This window comes from Eleginops maclovinus, chromosome 13, assembly GCF_036324505.1.
Source record: "Eleginops maclovinus isolate JMC-PN-2008 ecotype Puerto Natales chromosome 13, JC_Emac_rtc_rv5, whole genome shotgun sequence".
NCBI lineage: Eukaryota > Metazoa > Chordata > Actinopteri > Perciformes > Eleginopidae > Eleginops > Eleginops maclovinus.
This window is the reverse complement of record NC_086361.1, coordinates 10,529,423-10,543,852: the sequence shown is the minus strand read 5'-3', so window position 1 is coordinate 10,543,852 and position 14,430 is coordinate 10,529,423. Positions and strand designations below refer to the sequence as shown.

Genomic DNA, 14,430 nt, shown 5'->3' with positions numbered 1-14,430 from the left:
GATACAGAAACCAACCCGTGTGGCACTCACTGACCTGATATACTGATGAATGAGAATGCTCGAGAACAATTAGTCACTACGACACTGCAGAGACAGCTTGCCATTCTTTGAATTCTGAAAACAAGTCACCATGCAAGCATTTCCGCATGCTTATGTTAATTATGTCAATAGGATTTCTTTATCGAGTTGTTACCTGATTCTAGAATCAAAGGTTACAAAAGCACATTAAAATACACATGGAGAAAACTACAAAAAAAGGACAATCTTGAGAAAGACAAATTCTAGAAAAATCAGTAATGTATCATTCTACATCATCTTTAAGCTCCTTTAACATGAAAAGCTAGAATGTCTTCCTTTTCCATGCACATTAAACACTACTGTGTGGAAAGACTTACAGAGTGTGTGTCGTCCCAAATGTCGTATTATTTGAGTGATGTTTTGTATATACTGATTACTGCTTAGACATGCACGATTCAGTCACTTGATTAGAATGGGCTGACAGAGATCCTTGCTCTGCAAACCGACTAGAAATGGCTTTTGTGCTTCCATCAGTACAAATTTGCCCTTTTGTAGGATAGTGTCAGTTTTTATGATTTGTGTGTGTGTTTGCTTATGTAGTTGTGTATGAGTGTGCAGTTTTAAGTGGAAATCACGCCGAGATAAGGTCAGGCGCTGGATGGGGGAGAAGAGGGCTAGCTGAGTGTTTTCCGCTGATGTGTGCGGAGATGAAGCATATATATATTCCGAGAGGTGATGGTCTGAGTTCAGGGACAAGGTTCTAGGTACCAGCTGAAACAGACCACACAGGATTTCAAACACTACAGGTGAGACTATAGCCTTTGTTTTTCACTACAATCTGACTTTGAAAGATGATTCTTGAGGCTTTTTATTTCTCTACTTACTTTTCAGGTCTCTTCACAAACCACCATGGAAGCTGCCATCTGCACCTTTGTCACCCAGTTTAAGGTGTACGCTGGGAAAGATGGAGCCTCCAGCACTCTGAGCAGAGAGGAATTCCACAACCTAGTGACCTCTCAGCTGCCCAACTATGTTAAGGTAAGATTTTCTGAGCCACTTTGCCTGCTGATTTCTAGGAAGGAACTACAGATACATATCCAAAAAACTGTAATATATGTTGCAACATAACTGCAGACTTTTTCAGATGTTACTGCAGTGTAACTCAGATGTCTTACTGTGTGTTTAGTGCTTTTCACAAAACGCCACTGTTATTGGAAAACATTTACATCATCCTCATCTTGTAATTGTACAATTGAATCAATCTGTATATTAGAAGGAAATATACATTTATATTTCACATAATTTTTTGTGATTATCTAGTTTTTTATATATCTTTATGCTTTGTATCGGCATATGAAATGTCATTACAAGGTCTCAGGATGCAAGATACAAATAATATATAGGCCTGCATCTTAAGCCAATTTTCTTTGTTACTCTACAGATACTAGTTTCCTTTTATTCATGTGGAGTATATTATTGTGTATGATGTTCATTTCTCTTTAAATAACACTGATTTCCTACCTTTTTATGTGTATTAAAATGACTTAAGTTGTCTTGGGGACATAACTATTGCTGCATAAGATGAAAGTTTGTTTATTACTGGTTTATTGGTTTCAATTCATGAATCCCTTTTTGTTTAACTGATGATCAAATGTGTTTATTTGTTTTGTAAGTGTTATGTTGAATTTCTGAAAGTGGAATTTCCGTTGTATGTTATCAACGATTATACATGACAAATAATCAAACACATACACAGATTCAAAATGTTTTTTTTCTTTTTGAGGGATTTCATCATCAAGAAACTATTTTGTGGCTGTAATTGAATTAGTACTCCAGTTATATTCATTAACCATTAGGTGGCAGGACAGTCTTGCATAAAGGTCGATGTTGCAACTCAGATTGATCCCGTATTGATCTCCTCTGTATGATCACCCACAGAATGCCAGCGACCCAGAGACCATTGATCAGCTCATGGGCTCGCTGGATGAAAACAACGATGGGGAGCTGACTTTCCTCGAATTCTGGCAGCTGATTGGAAAACTGGCAAACAAGCAAGGAGGCTTCACCGAGTAGAGCTCGCCGTCTTGACTGTGCACTACCAATCAACTCAATTGAAGCCGTACAACTGTAAACTCAGAGGCATTTCTTTTATCACTCCATCAGTGCCACATGTGTTTTTCTTTAGTTAACCATTTGTTTAATGCAGGGAACTTTGAATTAAAGGCTTCATTGTCCTGAGCCCTCAGCCACCAACACTCACTGTCCTGTCATTCATTCACCACATTATATGATGTGCCATGCACCCATATTTGAGCGGGAGTGTATTACAGCCTTGATTTAGGGGCCTGTAATCCTATATGCATTACTGCTGCCACAAATAAACCATCCGGCCCATATCTTGTTCCATAGAGCTTCATAATACCTACACAAAGCTGCCTGTCCAAGCGTTAAGCATAAACCATAGCCGGATCTTTACTGTCTCTCACTAAGGCCTCATTGGACTGTGTAATTGGGATATGTGAACCACATACATCCCATTATGTTTGAGACATTTGAGCTTTGTAGTGTAAACGCATTGTCCTTGTTTAGCTGTTAATTATCTGTGTTACATGGTCACTTTGTGCTCATTCTGATGTCTAGACAAAGTTATGTGTGCAGGTTTGCTACCCAGCTGTTTAATAGGCTATAGGCCTGTTTTAATTCTGTAAGGGAGAAGGTGCTGCTAAGTGATGTTAAAAACACAGATGTGTAGAACATTTGACCTTTGAATCCAAATTAGACATGATAAGGTGCCAGAGTAGAAGGATGGGCAAATGATTAATAAAGTGAGACAAAAAAAAGTAGTTGCACTCCCTGTGTGATTGCGTGTATACAGGGAAGTGTCCTTAGTGAGAAACCTGGAGCTTTTTCCCAAGATAACGTAAGTCTGAAGGCTTGTATATCTCAAAGAATCACCAGTGAGATTGAATCTGTAGAGGGAACGCAAAGACTACTCAAAAGCCATGTTAAGAGTCTGGCAAGACTGCTTTACCTCTTGCAACATTTTTGCCACCCGCACTGGCTTCAATATTTCCAATGAAGATTCCTTTAAGTTTCCGAAGTGTCCGTTTGGAAAACTTCAACCTCGAACACAAGTTTTAACTGTCTTATACTGTTAAAAACTATGATTTTGTTCACATTTGTTCATTTTGTGAGTGCAAAACACTTAGTACAGATGTGTAAAAAAGAAAGAAAAAACATGTGTAAAAAGACATCCTCCATAGAAAGGATTGTAAGATTACGGGTGAGAGCTTCGTTTATAAGTGTTTTTTTGTCTACATTTATTAAGTGAATACTTTAATATACAGTCGAGGGCTTGTTCAGATGAAGTAATCTATCCCGCCCTGTCTCCTCGTCCCAGCAGATGAAACTGCTCCAAACCACAAGCCAAGATAGTTGGCGTGAAACTGTGCAAATCACGCATGACGTGAAACAGCTGGCCCATGAGCCAGAGATAATTCCAATAAAAACCAAGTATAAGTGTTTAGATATACTTTCACACCCTTTTCCTGAGCGTTAGAGCCGAGCTTTTCCACATTCCCACTTCTCCCTCTCACTCTTCCAGGTACACGCCCTTTGACTTGTCAGGGGGAAAAGTTTTAAGGAAAGAAAAAAAAAACTAAATCACGGAAGAGATTGTGCTGTCCTTCTAGTTTGGCAAGTTCCCTAGGCTCAAAGAAGCGTAGAAAGGCGGAGAAGAGGGCAGAAACTCACATCCCCGCACATTTATACACTTCGCTTGTCCCGCAGACGTTATACGGTGAGTTGAATGCGGCTTACTGGATTCTTTAAAGTTTCTCCTGCGTATACGCATTGTATTTGTCCATGGATTTTGCCACGTTTCGATACTCTTGCTAGAGCCATCGCATGAAACTTGGCCGCGGTCTGACTGCAGGTCGGTTTCAATGACTACCGCACTCCAGTTCCACTTTTATAAACGAGTACATGATAAAAGTTGGTGGTTAAACTGCTTTTATTAACGTTTATTTTTTGGTTTTATTGACGTGTTTGATAGCCATATGCGCTCTCTCTCTCTCTCTCTCTCTCTCTTTCTCTCTCTCCCTCTCTCTCCCTCTCTTTCCCTCAGAAATATATTGGGTGTTTTGATGTAGATCAGTTGTCATATTGTCGATCATTTGCAAACAGAATATATATTGAAGAAGCTAAACGTGGCAGAGTATTGAGAATTTAGGCCCTGGGTCGCGCGTAAAAGCGCAGTTTTACGCAAAATCCACACTTTGCTTACAATATGCTTCTGATAAAGAGGCCCCTGAGAGTGACAGCTTGGCATGCTGAGTGGATCTTTGTATAGCTGTGTAGGTTGTGACTTCTTTAAAGGCTTTTATTCAACATTTAAAGCCGCGAATGGTGTTAATCATGACGAGTCCTTGAAGTTTCTGAACTATAGAATAGATGAGAGACAGCCGCTGGACGTCTGCTCATCGCAATTTACGGCCACAACCTAACTTGTTCCTCTGTTAATATTTGATGCAACACGAGCGGTAGTATTGTCATTACTCTGCGCACATACCGTATCACGTTCGCCCATTCTGAAATACAACACTCAATCTACTTTGGGCTATGGAGTGAAACGGGAAACCCTATGGTTGTAGGCCTGTATATTTAATTATTTGCACCGTTGTTGTTTTGGCCATTTAAGACAAATAACGAGGATTAGTTTGTATCTTGAGTGGGACAAGATGAAGCTCGATATGGGACCGGTGATGCAATTCATTTGTCAAAATTAGGGCACGTGTTGGGACTCCGTCCAAGCTAGCAAAACCACATTAAGAAAGGTCCCTATAGGTAAATAATAAATGTGAAAAGGGACAAAAATATCAAACCTAAAATAGAAAAAATGCCTTTGCTGTTTTTGTGTAAAGGACACACCGAAATCCGTTAAGGACCTTGTGTGCTCAGACTGAGGGTGTGTCACTGGTGCAGGAAGAAGTCCCCTAAATTCCTATAAAACATGGGCTGCTCTCTATAATCACAAAAACTGACAAAAGGCATTACATCTAAAGAGAGTTTTTGGCAAATCAACTTCTTTTAAAACCCTGGGTTTGTCACTACATAAACAGCTGCATTAACAATCAGATAGGATCTGCTTAATTCACTACATGCATACTTTCTCTGCATTGGGCTGACATGGTGGCAAAATAGTTTAGAACAGAATCATGCATCATGAGGGTCAAAAGAATCATATTTTTGCAGTGGAAATTTGACCTTTCTAACAAGTGTCAGAGCTCTTTGTCTCTTGATGTATACTGATTCTAACTTGCCCCTTCCCTAATTAGCCACATATGCTTGTTGTGACTGCTGAAGAGAAATGGCTTGGCTTGAGTCGGACATGCACTTCAGTAATTGAGATATGAAGGTGTCACCTGCAAATGTCTGCTAATCTGCCATGAGCGACACGGCATCCTGTGGAGACAAGGAGTGTTTTCTCACCAGCAGAAACTGTTATTTGCTCTTCAGTATTTGAATACTGAAGCTGACAGACAAGTACGTTCACCTCGAACACCCCTCCACCGCTTTGGGGCTAACTAGCTCGGAGTTGGCCTGTAAATTCCTGTCTAGGTGATCTCCACAGACAGCAATGGCTGGAATTCCTGCAAGGCTGTGTCACCTACTGGCATGTTCTACATTTTGAGCAATGTTTATAGGTTATACATCTGTTTATGTCTAACTGATGATTCTGTCTCTATAAAAGTTATGTGAAACTATGGGGAGTTTTCTGCTGGTTAACAAGTCTTTTGTCAAATATGTGTTAGTGTGCACCAGTGTCAAGGCTCAAGAAAAAATAAGGGAAAACAAGGATGAGGCTGTGACAGGCAAAGGGTAAGAGAGGTAGATAACGCTGGTGAGAGAGAAAGAGAGACAAAAAAGAAGTAGAGAGAGAGCGGAGCAGACCGGGACTAAGTAATCCCTTAGGTAATCCGAAGCCCAGTCCCCTCAGTAGCTTCAGTAGATCCGGTGACCTATCAAAGATCAGAACTTCCATTGTGCATCACAGCTTGTCTCTCAATCAGACTCTCTTCACCCCCATAACTTATCTCACGTCACCGTCCCTCCCTTATGCGGCTCCAGACTCAACACCTGAAACTAAAGGCCTCGTTGGGACATGAGGAAGATCCTCTGTTTTATTTTCCATTGGTTTTGCACTATCGTTACAATATCTTTTAAATCAAGCCAATGTGGAATACTTATAGACACACGCTGTACACACTGTACAGCAGCAACATGTTTAATAACTTAACAATCTATCTATCTATCTATCTATCTATCTATCTATCTATCTATCTATCTATCTATCTATCTATCTATCTATCTATCTATCTCTCTATCTCTCTATTTCTCTATCTATCTATCTATCTATCTATCTATCTATCTATCTATCTATCTATCTATCTATCTATCTATCTATCTATCTATCTATCTATCTATCTATCTGTCTGTCTGTCTGTCTGTCTGTCTGTCTGTCTGTCTATCTATCTGTCTATCTGTCTATCTGTCTATCTATCTGTCTTACAACAATGTCTTGACCTCTTCCTTCTCCCACAGAGAGGAGTCATGGAGTCTGCTATTCAGACCATGGTGAAGGTCTTCCTGAAGTCAACCAAAGGAAAGGAGAGTCTAGGAAAGAATCAGTTCCAGAACCTCGTCAAAAACCAGCTCTCCAACATCCTTTCGGTAAGGAAATCTTCATTGAACTTCTCTGAAATATGAACGACACTTGCATTATGTAAGCACCTCAAAGAAAACACAAAGCAGTCTTGCATAACCCGAGGCTAGTTTCAACCTGTTCCGATAGTTGAGTATTATGAAAAGTGGTGGTGTAATATAGGTGAATAGGAAAAAGTCATCTGATATGATGACATTCATTAGCATTATAATCTAGATCATAAGGACATACTTGTATATGCTGATTTCTCCAGGTAAGGTAGATAATCATCATGCTTGATTGTTTCATGATTATGTGTGCCTGTTCTCTCCAGGATACAGATAGCAAGGAGGCGGTCAACAACATGGGCCAGGGTCTGGATGCCGACCAGGACGGCAAGGTTGGTTTTGAGGAATACATGAAGCTGGTCGGCTACTTGGCTGTCTCGCTCAGTGATCAACGTACAGCTGCCAAAGAGGAGCCTGCTCAAAATAATGCTTCCGAACAAGTGGCTCTCGACAAAGAGGAGGTGAAGCCAGAGGCAAACGCAGAGGCCAAAGAGGAAACAAAGCCAGAAGCGAATGAAGAGGCAAAGGTAGACGCAGTTGCTAAAATAAAGGTAGAAGAAAATCTAGTTGCTAAGGCAGAAGCAAAGGTAGAAATAAAGTCAGAGGAGGAAACGCATCCTGAGGCAGCGAAGGAGGAGGAGAAACCAGCCGCAGCAGTGGTGACAGCAGCATTAGAGGAGGCAACACCGACGGTGGAAATGGTTGTGAAAGAAGTGGTGGTGAAAGAAGAGGAGATCAAGGTGGAAACAGAAAAGGTGGAGGAAGCCGTTGAGAAGCTGGCTGATGCTGTGGAGGAAGAAGCGGAGAAGAAGATCGAGGAGGCAACCTCATAGGGGACAATCCATTCCTTCACAAAAAAAGAAATCACACTACATTCTTACAATCAATACTACACAAATCACAGCATGAATGCCAAAAATGTGCCACTAAAGAGATTTTTCGTTCAAATACAGACAACTTGTAATACAAAATATTGGTAAAAGCTCACAACATTACAAACCGAGCTGAAGAAACCCCATTCCTCTTTTATGATAAATATGTACATGACATTGCTTTGTACTACTATTTACCACTATGTCTATATGTACAGCATGTGCATCCCACTATATAGCACATTTACCTCAATATGATAATATACTATGATAGCATGCAGAAGTACACATCATATGCATGCCATATCCCTGTGAAAAGTTTACTGCAAAATATGATTTACTCTCAGCAGCATACTGACACACAAAGTGCCACTGCAGTCAAGATCTCAAGTTTAAATACCGTCCTTTCCCCAATAATATCTTTATTTTGGACTTTTTAAAAACTTCTCTACTGACAAAACCTTGGTCATTGGTAGAACATCAGCTGTACAGAATAAAAATGGCAGTATAGATATTTCTTTGTAAACACTAATTACTTAAAGGAATAGTTGACATTCTGGAAATTACGCTTTTTATTTTTCTAGCCTCTTTTATTAATCTATTATGAAGCTTCAGCCATTAGCCGGTTAGCTAATTTGAGCACAAAGACTGGAAACTAGGCAACAGCTAGCTACCATATCTCTGTTTGATGGTAAAACCCATCTACAAGCACCTCTAAATCTAGTAAATTGACATGTTATATCTGGGCAGTTAAGACTGCAACTCTTGTACACTAAAATATGTTAATAAGAGAGCTTTCGAAGTGTTGGTAGATGGATTTTGTTATAAACTGAACTAAGCTAGCTGACTGTTTCCAGTAATAATGCTATGCTAAGGTGGTTGTAGCTTAGCCATGCAGATAAAAGTGAGGTGGTATCAATATTCTTAGCTAACTCTCAGCATTAATGCTAATCATTTCCCAGAACATCAAAGCTTCTAATGGTTGCTTGGAAATCTGTCAATAACAACATTTTTACATTCTTATCTTTTAACTCGCAATGCTTTGTAGCTGTTTTGGCATGACAATAAAACTAATTGTTTTGCTGAAGATTTGCATTAATTCAACCCGTCTTTATTGTGTACTCCTCCCCATCCCATCCCATCCTCATCTCTTTCTCTCTCTCCCTCTTTCTAGTCTACTGTATGGACTATCTGTCGCTTTCTTTTGGTTTCTGTAATTCCCATAAAAGTTCACCCCAAGTGTATCTTACAGTATATTCCAATAGCTCCATGTCAGTTATAGATTATGCAATGGAAGATCGAGTTTGGTCCTAAATAATTAAGAACGAAATCCACACCAAAGGACCCTTATGGTCAAATGGGAGCCAAAATGAGTCCCATGGGAGTGGGCTTTTGACTAAAGGAACCTATTCCACCTGGATTCGAATTGGTAGACAAGAACAAGATAACAAACACCTAGAAGTAAGGAAACCCGTAACAGGTGTCACTTGGTGTCAGTTTTTATCTCAAGTACTTACCAATACAACTAGTTCATTTGTTTATGTTATGTCAATGGTATTTAAGTGGTTATTGATCCAAAAATGTGCCGGTGCATTATCCGGAGGGACCATGGTAGAGCTGGATTGGAGTTACAGAAACCTGGCCCTCTTTGAATTTGCTAATTGTTCCTTGCTGTTTTTTGCTTTTGATAGCATCAGTTTATCAGGCATGCAAGTTTGTCTGTCACACCCTAAAACAGATTAATGTTTGACCTGCAACTGGATCCTTGAGTCACAGGCATTGGGAAACCTCTGGATTAGGCATTTGAAGGGTAGAACACCCTGGGACAGAAATAATTACATGAAAGTAATCCCGGGCTTCAGTGATCCTGCCTATCAGACAAGGTTGTGTCAGAGGGATCAATTTCCGAGGTGCTTTTTAAAAACAAAATAATAATACTGAGCCATCTATATAGATCTATGTGGTGTGTTCTTTTACAACAGCTTATACATAAGATGTTGCATGCTATGAGCAAGATATTTTCTATAATTTACATTGTATTGCAATTATTGTGGCCAAATATTTAAGTTCGACATGGCCTCTTTATATTTAACTTTTAAACCTTACTCTTTCTTGTTTGGACCACTATGGAGATCACTTGAAAACATACTTCTTTGTCACCTTATATGCGATTCGTTATTTACAATGTAATGATTTGTAAATTGTCTCATCATCAATAATGCAGCCATGAGAAAATGGCTCGTGTTGCAGGCCCACTATGATATTTGTCTGTCTGGCCAGCTGCATAGTGCTCAAGGCACACACATTTTGGGCACACTACCAAATGTGCACCTTTTGCACTGTAACTGCACCTGGCACTTCAAACTGCTCAGTATCATGTGGTCACCCTGCCTCACTGCGACACTCCCATTGTAAATAGTCTCTCATTCACACTCTGCTAAGCCTTTATGCTCGTAATATGCTCTGTTTCCTGCATGATCTTTTACTAACAAACTTATTGGACATTTTGTGGCTATTGAGGCGTCATTATTCATTGTTTTTATTACAATTTATATTTTTTATATCAAAACATTTGTAATCATGGTACTTCCTGTGAAAAATAGAAACATATCACTCTCTTGCACCATCTACAGTTAGATTACAGCATACTGTCAAGCTTCAGACCTTTTTCGCTTTTACCCCAAAAGCCGGGCTTGTTTTTGCATTTTTATGTTGCAATAGATAGGTTTAGGTTAGACTTAGGTTTAGTGTAAACAGACTTAATCATCTGGAATTTATTGTATTGCAGCTAACGCTTTCTAACTATTTTGTAACAGCAGATTAACGGAGTGAACTCTGAGTTTTCTTTCAAAGATTCTGAACTGTCTGAACCGGCCATTTCTCTCACCGACCCATAGCGTGAACCCCACCCAACTTTAACTCCATGTACATTTAAAACAGGCTGGAACCAAACACAGCAGATTTGCAGCAGGGAGTGTTTGCAGCCAGATTATTCATTGACACACATTAGCTTTCATTCATTCTTTGACACAGTAGAGGGACATAAAAGCCTTAAGAATTCTCTTGGCAGATACAATAAGTTTACATACAAGTATACTGATGTGCTTGCATCAAATATGATTGTGGTGAAGGGACCATTCCCAGGATATTGTGCAGGGTTTCATCATCATGTGTTGGATTACTCTTATTGCTTGCCCAGTACTAGAGGGTGTTTGTGTTTGGCAGTTGGACTCATTTCAGTCCACTGACATGTCCAGTCAACTCCAATATGCTAGTATGCTATGTAATGCTGTATCATTTTTGCTAATTCTATGTAACATGTTTAATGGCTAATATTGAATAAAACTGTGACAATAACAATTTATTTGTGTGACCTTGTTTACTTGCAAAAAATAATTAATTATGTATGTGCATGTGTGTGCATGTGTGTGTGTGTGTGTGTGTGTGTGTGTGTGTGTGTGTGTGTGTGTGTGTGTGTGTGTGTGTGTGTGTGTGTGTGTGTGTGTGTGTGTGTGTGTGTGATGGAAAGCACCTGCAAAGGGAGAGAGATGGAGGGAGGATAGAGAAACAGAAGTAGAGAGTATGTAAGCGGGTGAAGGAGTTTGGGGGGTGAGAAGGGGGAGGAGGAAGAGGTGCAGGTGATATTTAAGCCACTGGCAGACTCTCTCCCCATCCATCTCTGCCTTGGCTCAGTCCCCTGCACCTCTTCAAAGACAAAGAAGGCCCTCCATCAGCACTCAGGTAAGACAGACAGCTTGAATGGGTTTCTCCATTGTACTTTCTCCTATGTATCTAATGGAACTTTACTTGTAAAGTCAATGATACACATTTTAGCAGCTTTGCAACTGCAGTAAATGTCTGTAGAATCAGAAAACCTCTGAGCAGGAAAACACTAGGTGCTAAGCAGAGGACTGCAGGAGTAATTTTACAACTTTTTTCTTCTTAAGTTATTGTTTACTTTTTTTTGATAATGTGCCAACTTTGAGAAGCTCACAACGGGAAATTCCTAAGTGAAAACAACAGGGACTTCTCACAAAGCAGTGTGAAATGACTGTGCACTGGTATTGACACAAAATGATATGTCAATAACTTTAGCTTTTTTTTGTGTAATGTGTCATTCGACATTGATTATGCTCTACCATTAAGTCACCATAATGCATTTTCATTTCTGCCATACACAACATTGTGTTACTGATAGCATTTTGGTCTCCATGGTTTTCTTTTGTATTGTGTCAGTCAGTGAGACGGATGACCCCTATAGATTTTCCAGTAAGCCAGCTTTGGTGTCCACTCGGCTCCTCTTTTGTCTCCCCCGCCTAAAACTCTGAACTCTCCGGCAAAATGCTCTGCAGCACGATAAGAGGCAATAACCACAGAGTGACAAAAGCATCCCTGTCTACTTTTGCAATAGATCATGGTTAATAAATCATGCTCAGGGATTGATTGACATAAGGAAAGTGTCCCTTAGTATTCGGTGTGGTAATATAACTTTTAAAATAACAGCTTATATAGATTGTTATACACATCTAAATCCCTCAACATGACTAGAAAGGTGAATATAACTGAGTGAGTGTGAGTAATTGAGTGCCATCAGCTGTAGCCACATACGGTATTAGACCACAGGCCTGCACCTCAGGGTACTCGGTTTCTGAATGTGAGCACCGGACGAGTTTTGTGTTTCTCTCCTGGTTTCCATCTTGATTGATGAGGATACAGGATCAACAGACATGAAGCCACTTTTCACCAATACCAGAGGTGTAATTGTTACCTGCATTACCCATTCATTCTCAAGAGCAATAACTCAAAAAGTAGAACGGCTCAAACGTATTTAAAACTATATTTTAGGTGACACAAAGCATTTTTTGAAAATATATTGACATAGAAAAGTCTTAACCCTCTAACTCTGCATCATTGACAGTGACTTATCTGTGTCTGTCTGTGCAGTCTCTCCACAAGTCCAGCTCAAGAAACTCCAAGATGCCGGACACAATGTGTGTAAGATTGTTTCAAAAAACTTTTCCAACGCTATCCTAGATCTTTCCATCCAAACCTCTACAATGTAAAACCCAGTAAGGTCACACAAACACAGTGACCACACTACTTAAATTAGGGTGAGTAATAGCCTCTGCTTACACGCAGAGCGTTATTCGACCCGTTTTGTAAAAATGGTAAAACCTTCTTCCTTCCATCCATCCATCTACCTGTCCAACTATCACTTTGATTCAGAGGTGGCTTCACCCTTGACTGCCATGTGATCGCACATGCAGCTGGGGCTGGAGCGGGCATTTTGTAGCAGATTCTGACCTTTGGACCTTATATCTTTGCAGTATGTCCAAGGAGCCCAGTTCCAACCTGGAGAGTGCCATGCAGATGCTCATAAAGACCTTCCACAAGTACTCCGGGAAGGAGGGCGACAAGTACACGCTCAGTCGGGGTGAACTGAAGGAGCTGTTACTAGAGGAGCTGGGGACTTACTTAGGGGTAAGAGAAGCAGTGTGTGATGTAGCAATATGTGCTTGTACACTATACATGAATGAAGTTTGCAAATATGGGACACACAAGTGAAGGTATGCACACACATCCTGAGACATGCAAGCTCAGACAAGCTTGTTCATTGATGTATGCCCACACACACACACACACACACACACACACACACACACACACACACACACACACACACACACACACACACACACACACACACATGCACACACATTCTTAACTCTCTCTGTTCCTCCCTCTGACAGGGCTCCTCCAAAGATAATGAAGCAGTTGAGAAGGTGATGAACGACTTGGACGCCAATAACGATGGGGAGGTGGACTTCACCGAGTTCATCATCCTCATGGGCGCCCTCACTGTCGCCTGCAACGACTTCTTCCTGGATTGCAAAACAGATGAGAAACCAAAGGAAGGCGAGTCGGCGGAGAAGAAGAATTGAATCAGTGCAAGAGAGGAGAGGGGGGAAAAGTGGGAGGAAGAGGAAGGGGGAAAAGCAGGAGGCGGGGAAATAACTGTAAGGGGAAGAGTTGCAATGGATTTTTGTCTTATGCAATTTGTAAACACTACAACTTCACATGAGGAGGGTGGCAGATAGATTGTGGGTCCACAGTACACAGGATATTAAGAAGGGGTAGTGTTTTCTCCTATTTTCCATACCACAACATATCCAGAGCTAGTTGAACTCAAAGTAGTGAGTGACTTTACATACAGAACAGGGTGTATTTAAACTCAAATATAGCAGTTGTAATAGTTTGTTGTATGTTCTTAGCAAGGCACTGAAAGAAAGGAAGTTAGAGCACTTCTTGCACATCAATAATCTGTGAACATATATGAAGTAACCGATTATCCTATTATTATATGTACTCCGCGTTGAACAATAGACCATGATTTATCCCATTTCTTTGTGCATATTTTGTAATCCTTTTTTGGTAATAACCAGTGCAATATTCAAAAATATTAAACATGGCATTTAACCAACTATTCATTGTGGTCTTTTTGATTTCCTCATACTTCCTCTCACACCATATCCCTCATTAACTACAAGTATTTACTGACATGTCGGCCATGAATTGCAGCACCTGGAAATCACGTTGAATGAGGAAGAGAGGAACAATGCCAGAATAGTGCGTTGGTTTGTGATTGTCCACGTCTGTTTGAGTGTGTGTGTGTGTGTGTGTGTGTGTATGTGTGTGTGTGTGTGTGTGTGTGTGTGTGTGTGTGTGTGTGTGTGTGTGTGTGTGTGTGTGTGTGTGTGTGTGTGTGTGT

The 14,430-nt window shown here is 40.3% G+C and overlaps 3 protein-coding genes across 6 annotated transcripts; all 3 read left to right on the top strand.

The window, feature by feature from the left end:
* The first annotated feature begins 572 nt into the window (after positions 1-572).
* Positions 573-2,273, top strand: s100a11 (S100 calcium binding protein A11). Its single transcript, XM_063898939.1, has 3 exons — positions 573-824; positions 910-1,056; positions 1,957-2,273. The coding sequence occupies exons 2-3, from the start codon at positions 928-930 to the stop codon at positions 2,089-2,091; spliced, it is 264 nt and encodes an 87-aa protein (XP_063755009.1). The 5' UTR covers positions 573-824; positions 910-927; the 3' UTR covers positions 2,092-2,273.
* Positions 2,274-3,591: 1,318 nt separating this feature from the next.
* Positions 3,592-11,021, top strand: s100u (S100 calcium binding protein U). 2 transcript variants are annotated; one of them, XM_063898898.1, is made up of 3 exons: positions 3,592-3,817; positions 6,622-6,750; positions 7,056-11,021. In XM_063898898.1, the coding sequence occupies exons 2-3, from the start codon at positions 6,631-6,633 to the stop codon at positions 7,620-7,622; spliced, it is 687 nt and encodes a 228-aa protein (XP_063754968.1). In that variant the 5' UTR covers positions 3,592-3,817; positions 6,622-6,630; the 3' UTR covers positions 7,623-11,021. The 2 variants fall into 2 exon arrangements, with proteins under 2 accessions (XP_063754968.1, XP_063754969.1); XM_063898899.1 differs by having other exon boundaries at positions 3,695-3,952.
* Positions 11,022-11,255: 234 nt separating this feature from the next.
* Positions 11,256-13,612, top strand: s100s (S100 calcium binding protein S). 3 transcript variants are annotated; one of them, XM_063899000.1, is made up of 4 exons: positions 11,256-11,402; positions 12,606-12,656; positions 12,989-13,142; positions 13,412-13,612. In XM_063899000.1, the coding sequence occupies exons 3-4, from the start codon at positions 12,990-12,992 to the stop codon at positions 13,601-13,603; spliced, it is 345 nt and encodes a 114-aa protein (XP_063755070.1). In that variant the 5' UTR covers positions 11,256-11,402; positions 12,606-12,656; position 12,989; the 3' UTR covers positions 13,604-13,612. The 3 variants fall into 3 exon arrangements, with proteins under 3 accessions (XP_063755070.1, XP_063755069.1, XP_063755071.1); XM_063898999.1 differs by having other exon boundaries at positions 11,332-11,402; positions 12,606-12,652; XM_063899001.1 differs by lacking the exon at positions 12,606-12,656 and having other exon boundaries at positions 11,356-11,402.
* Positions 13,613-14,430: the final 818 nt, after the last annotated feature.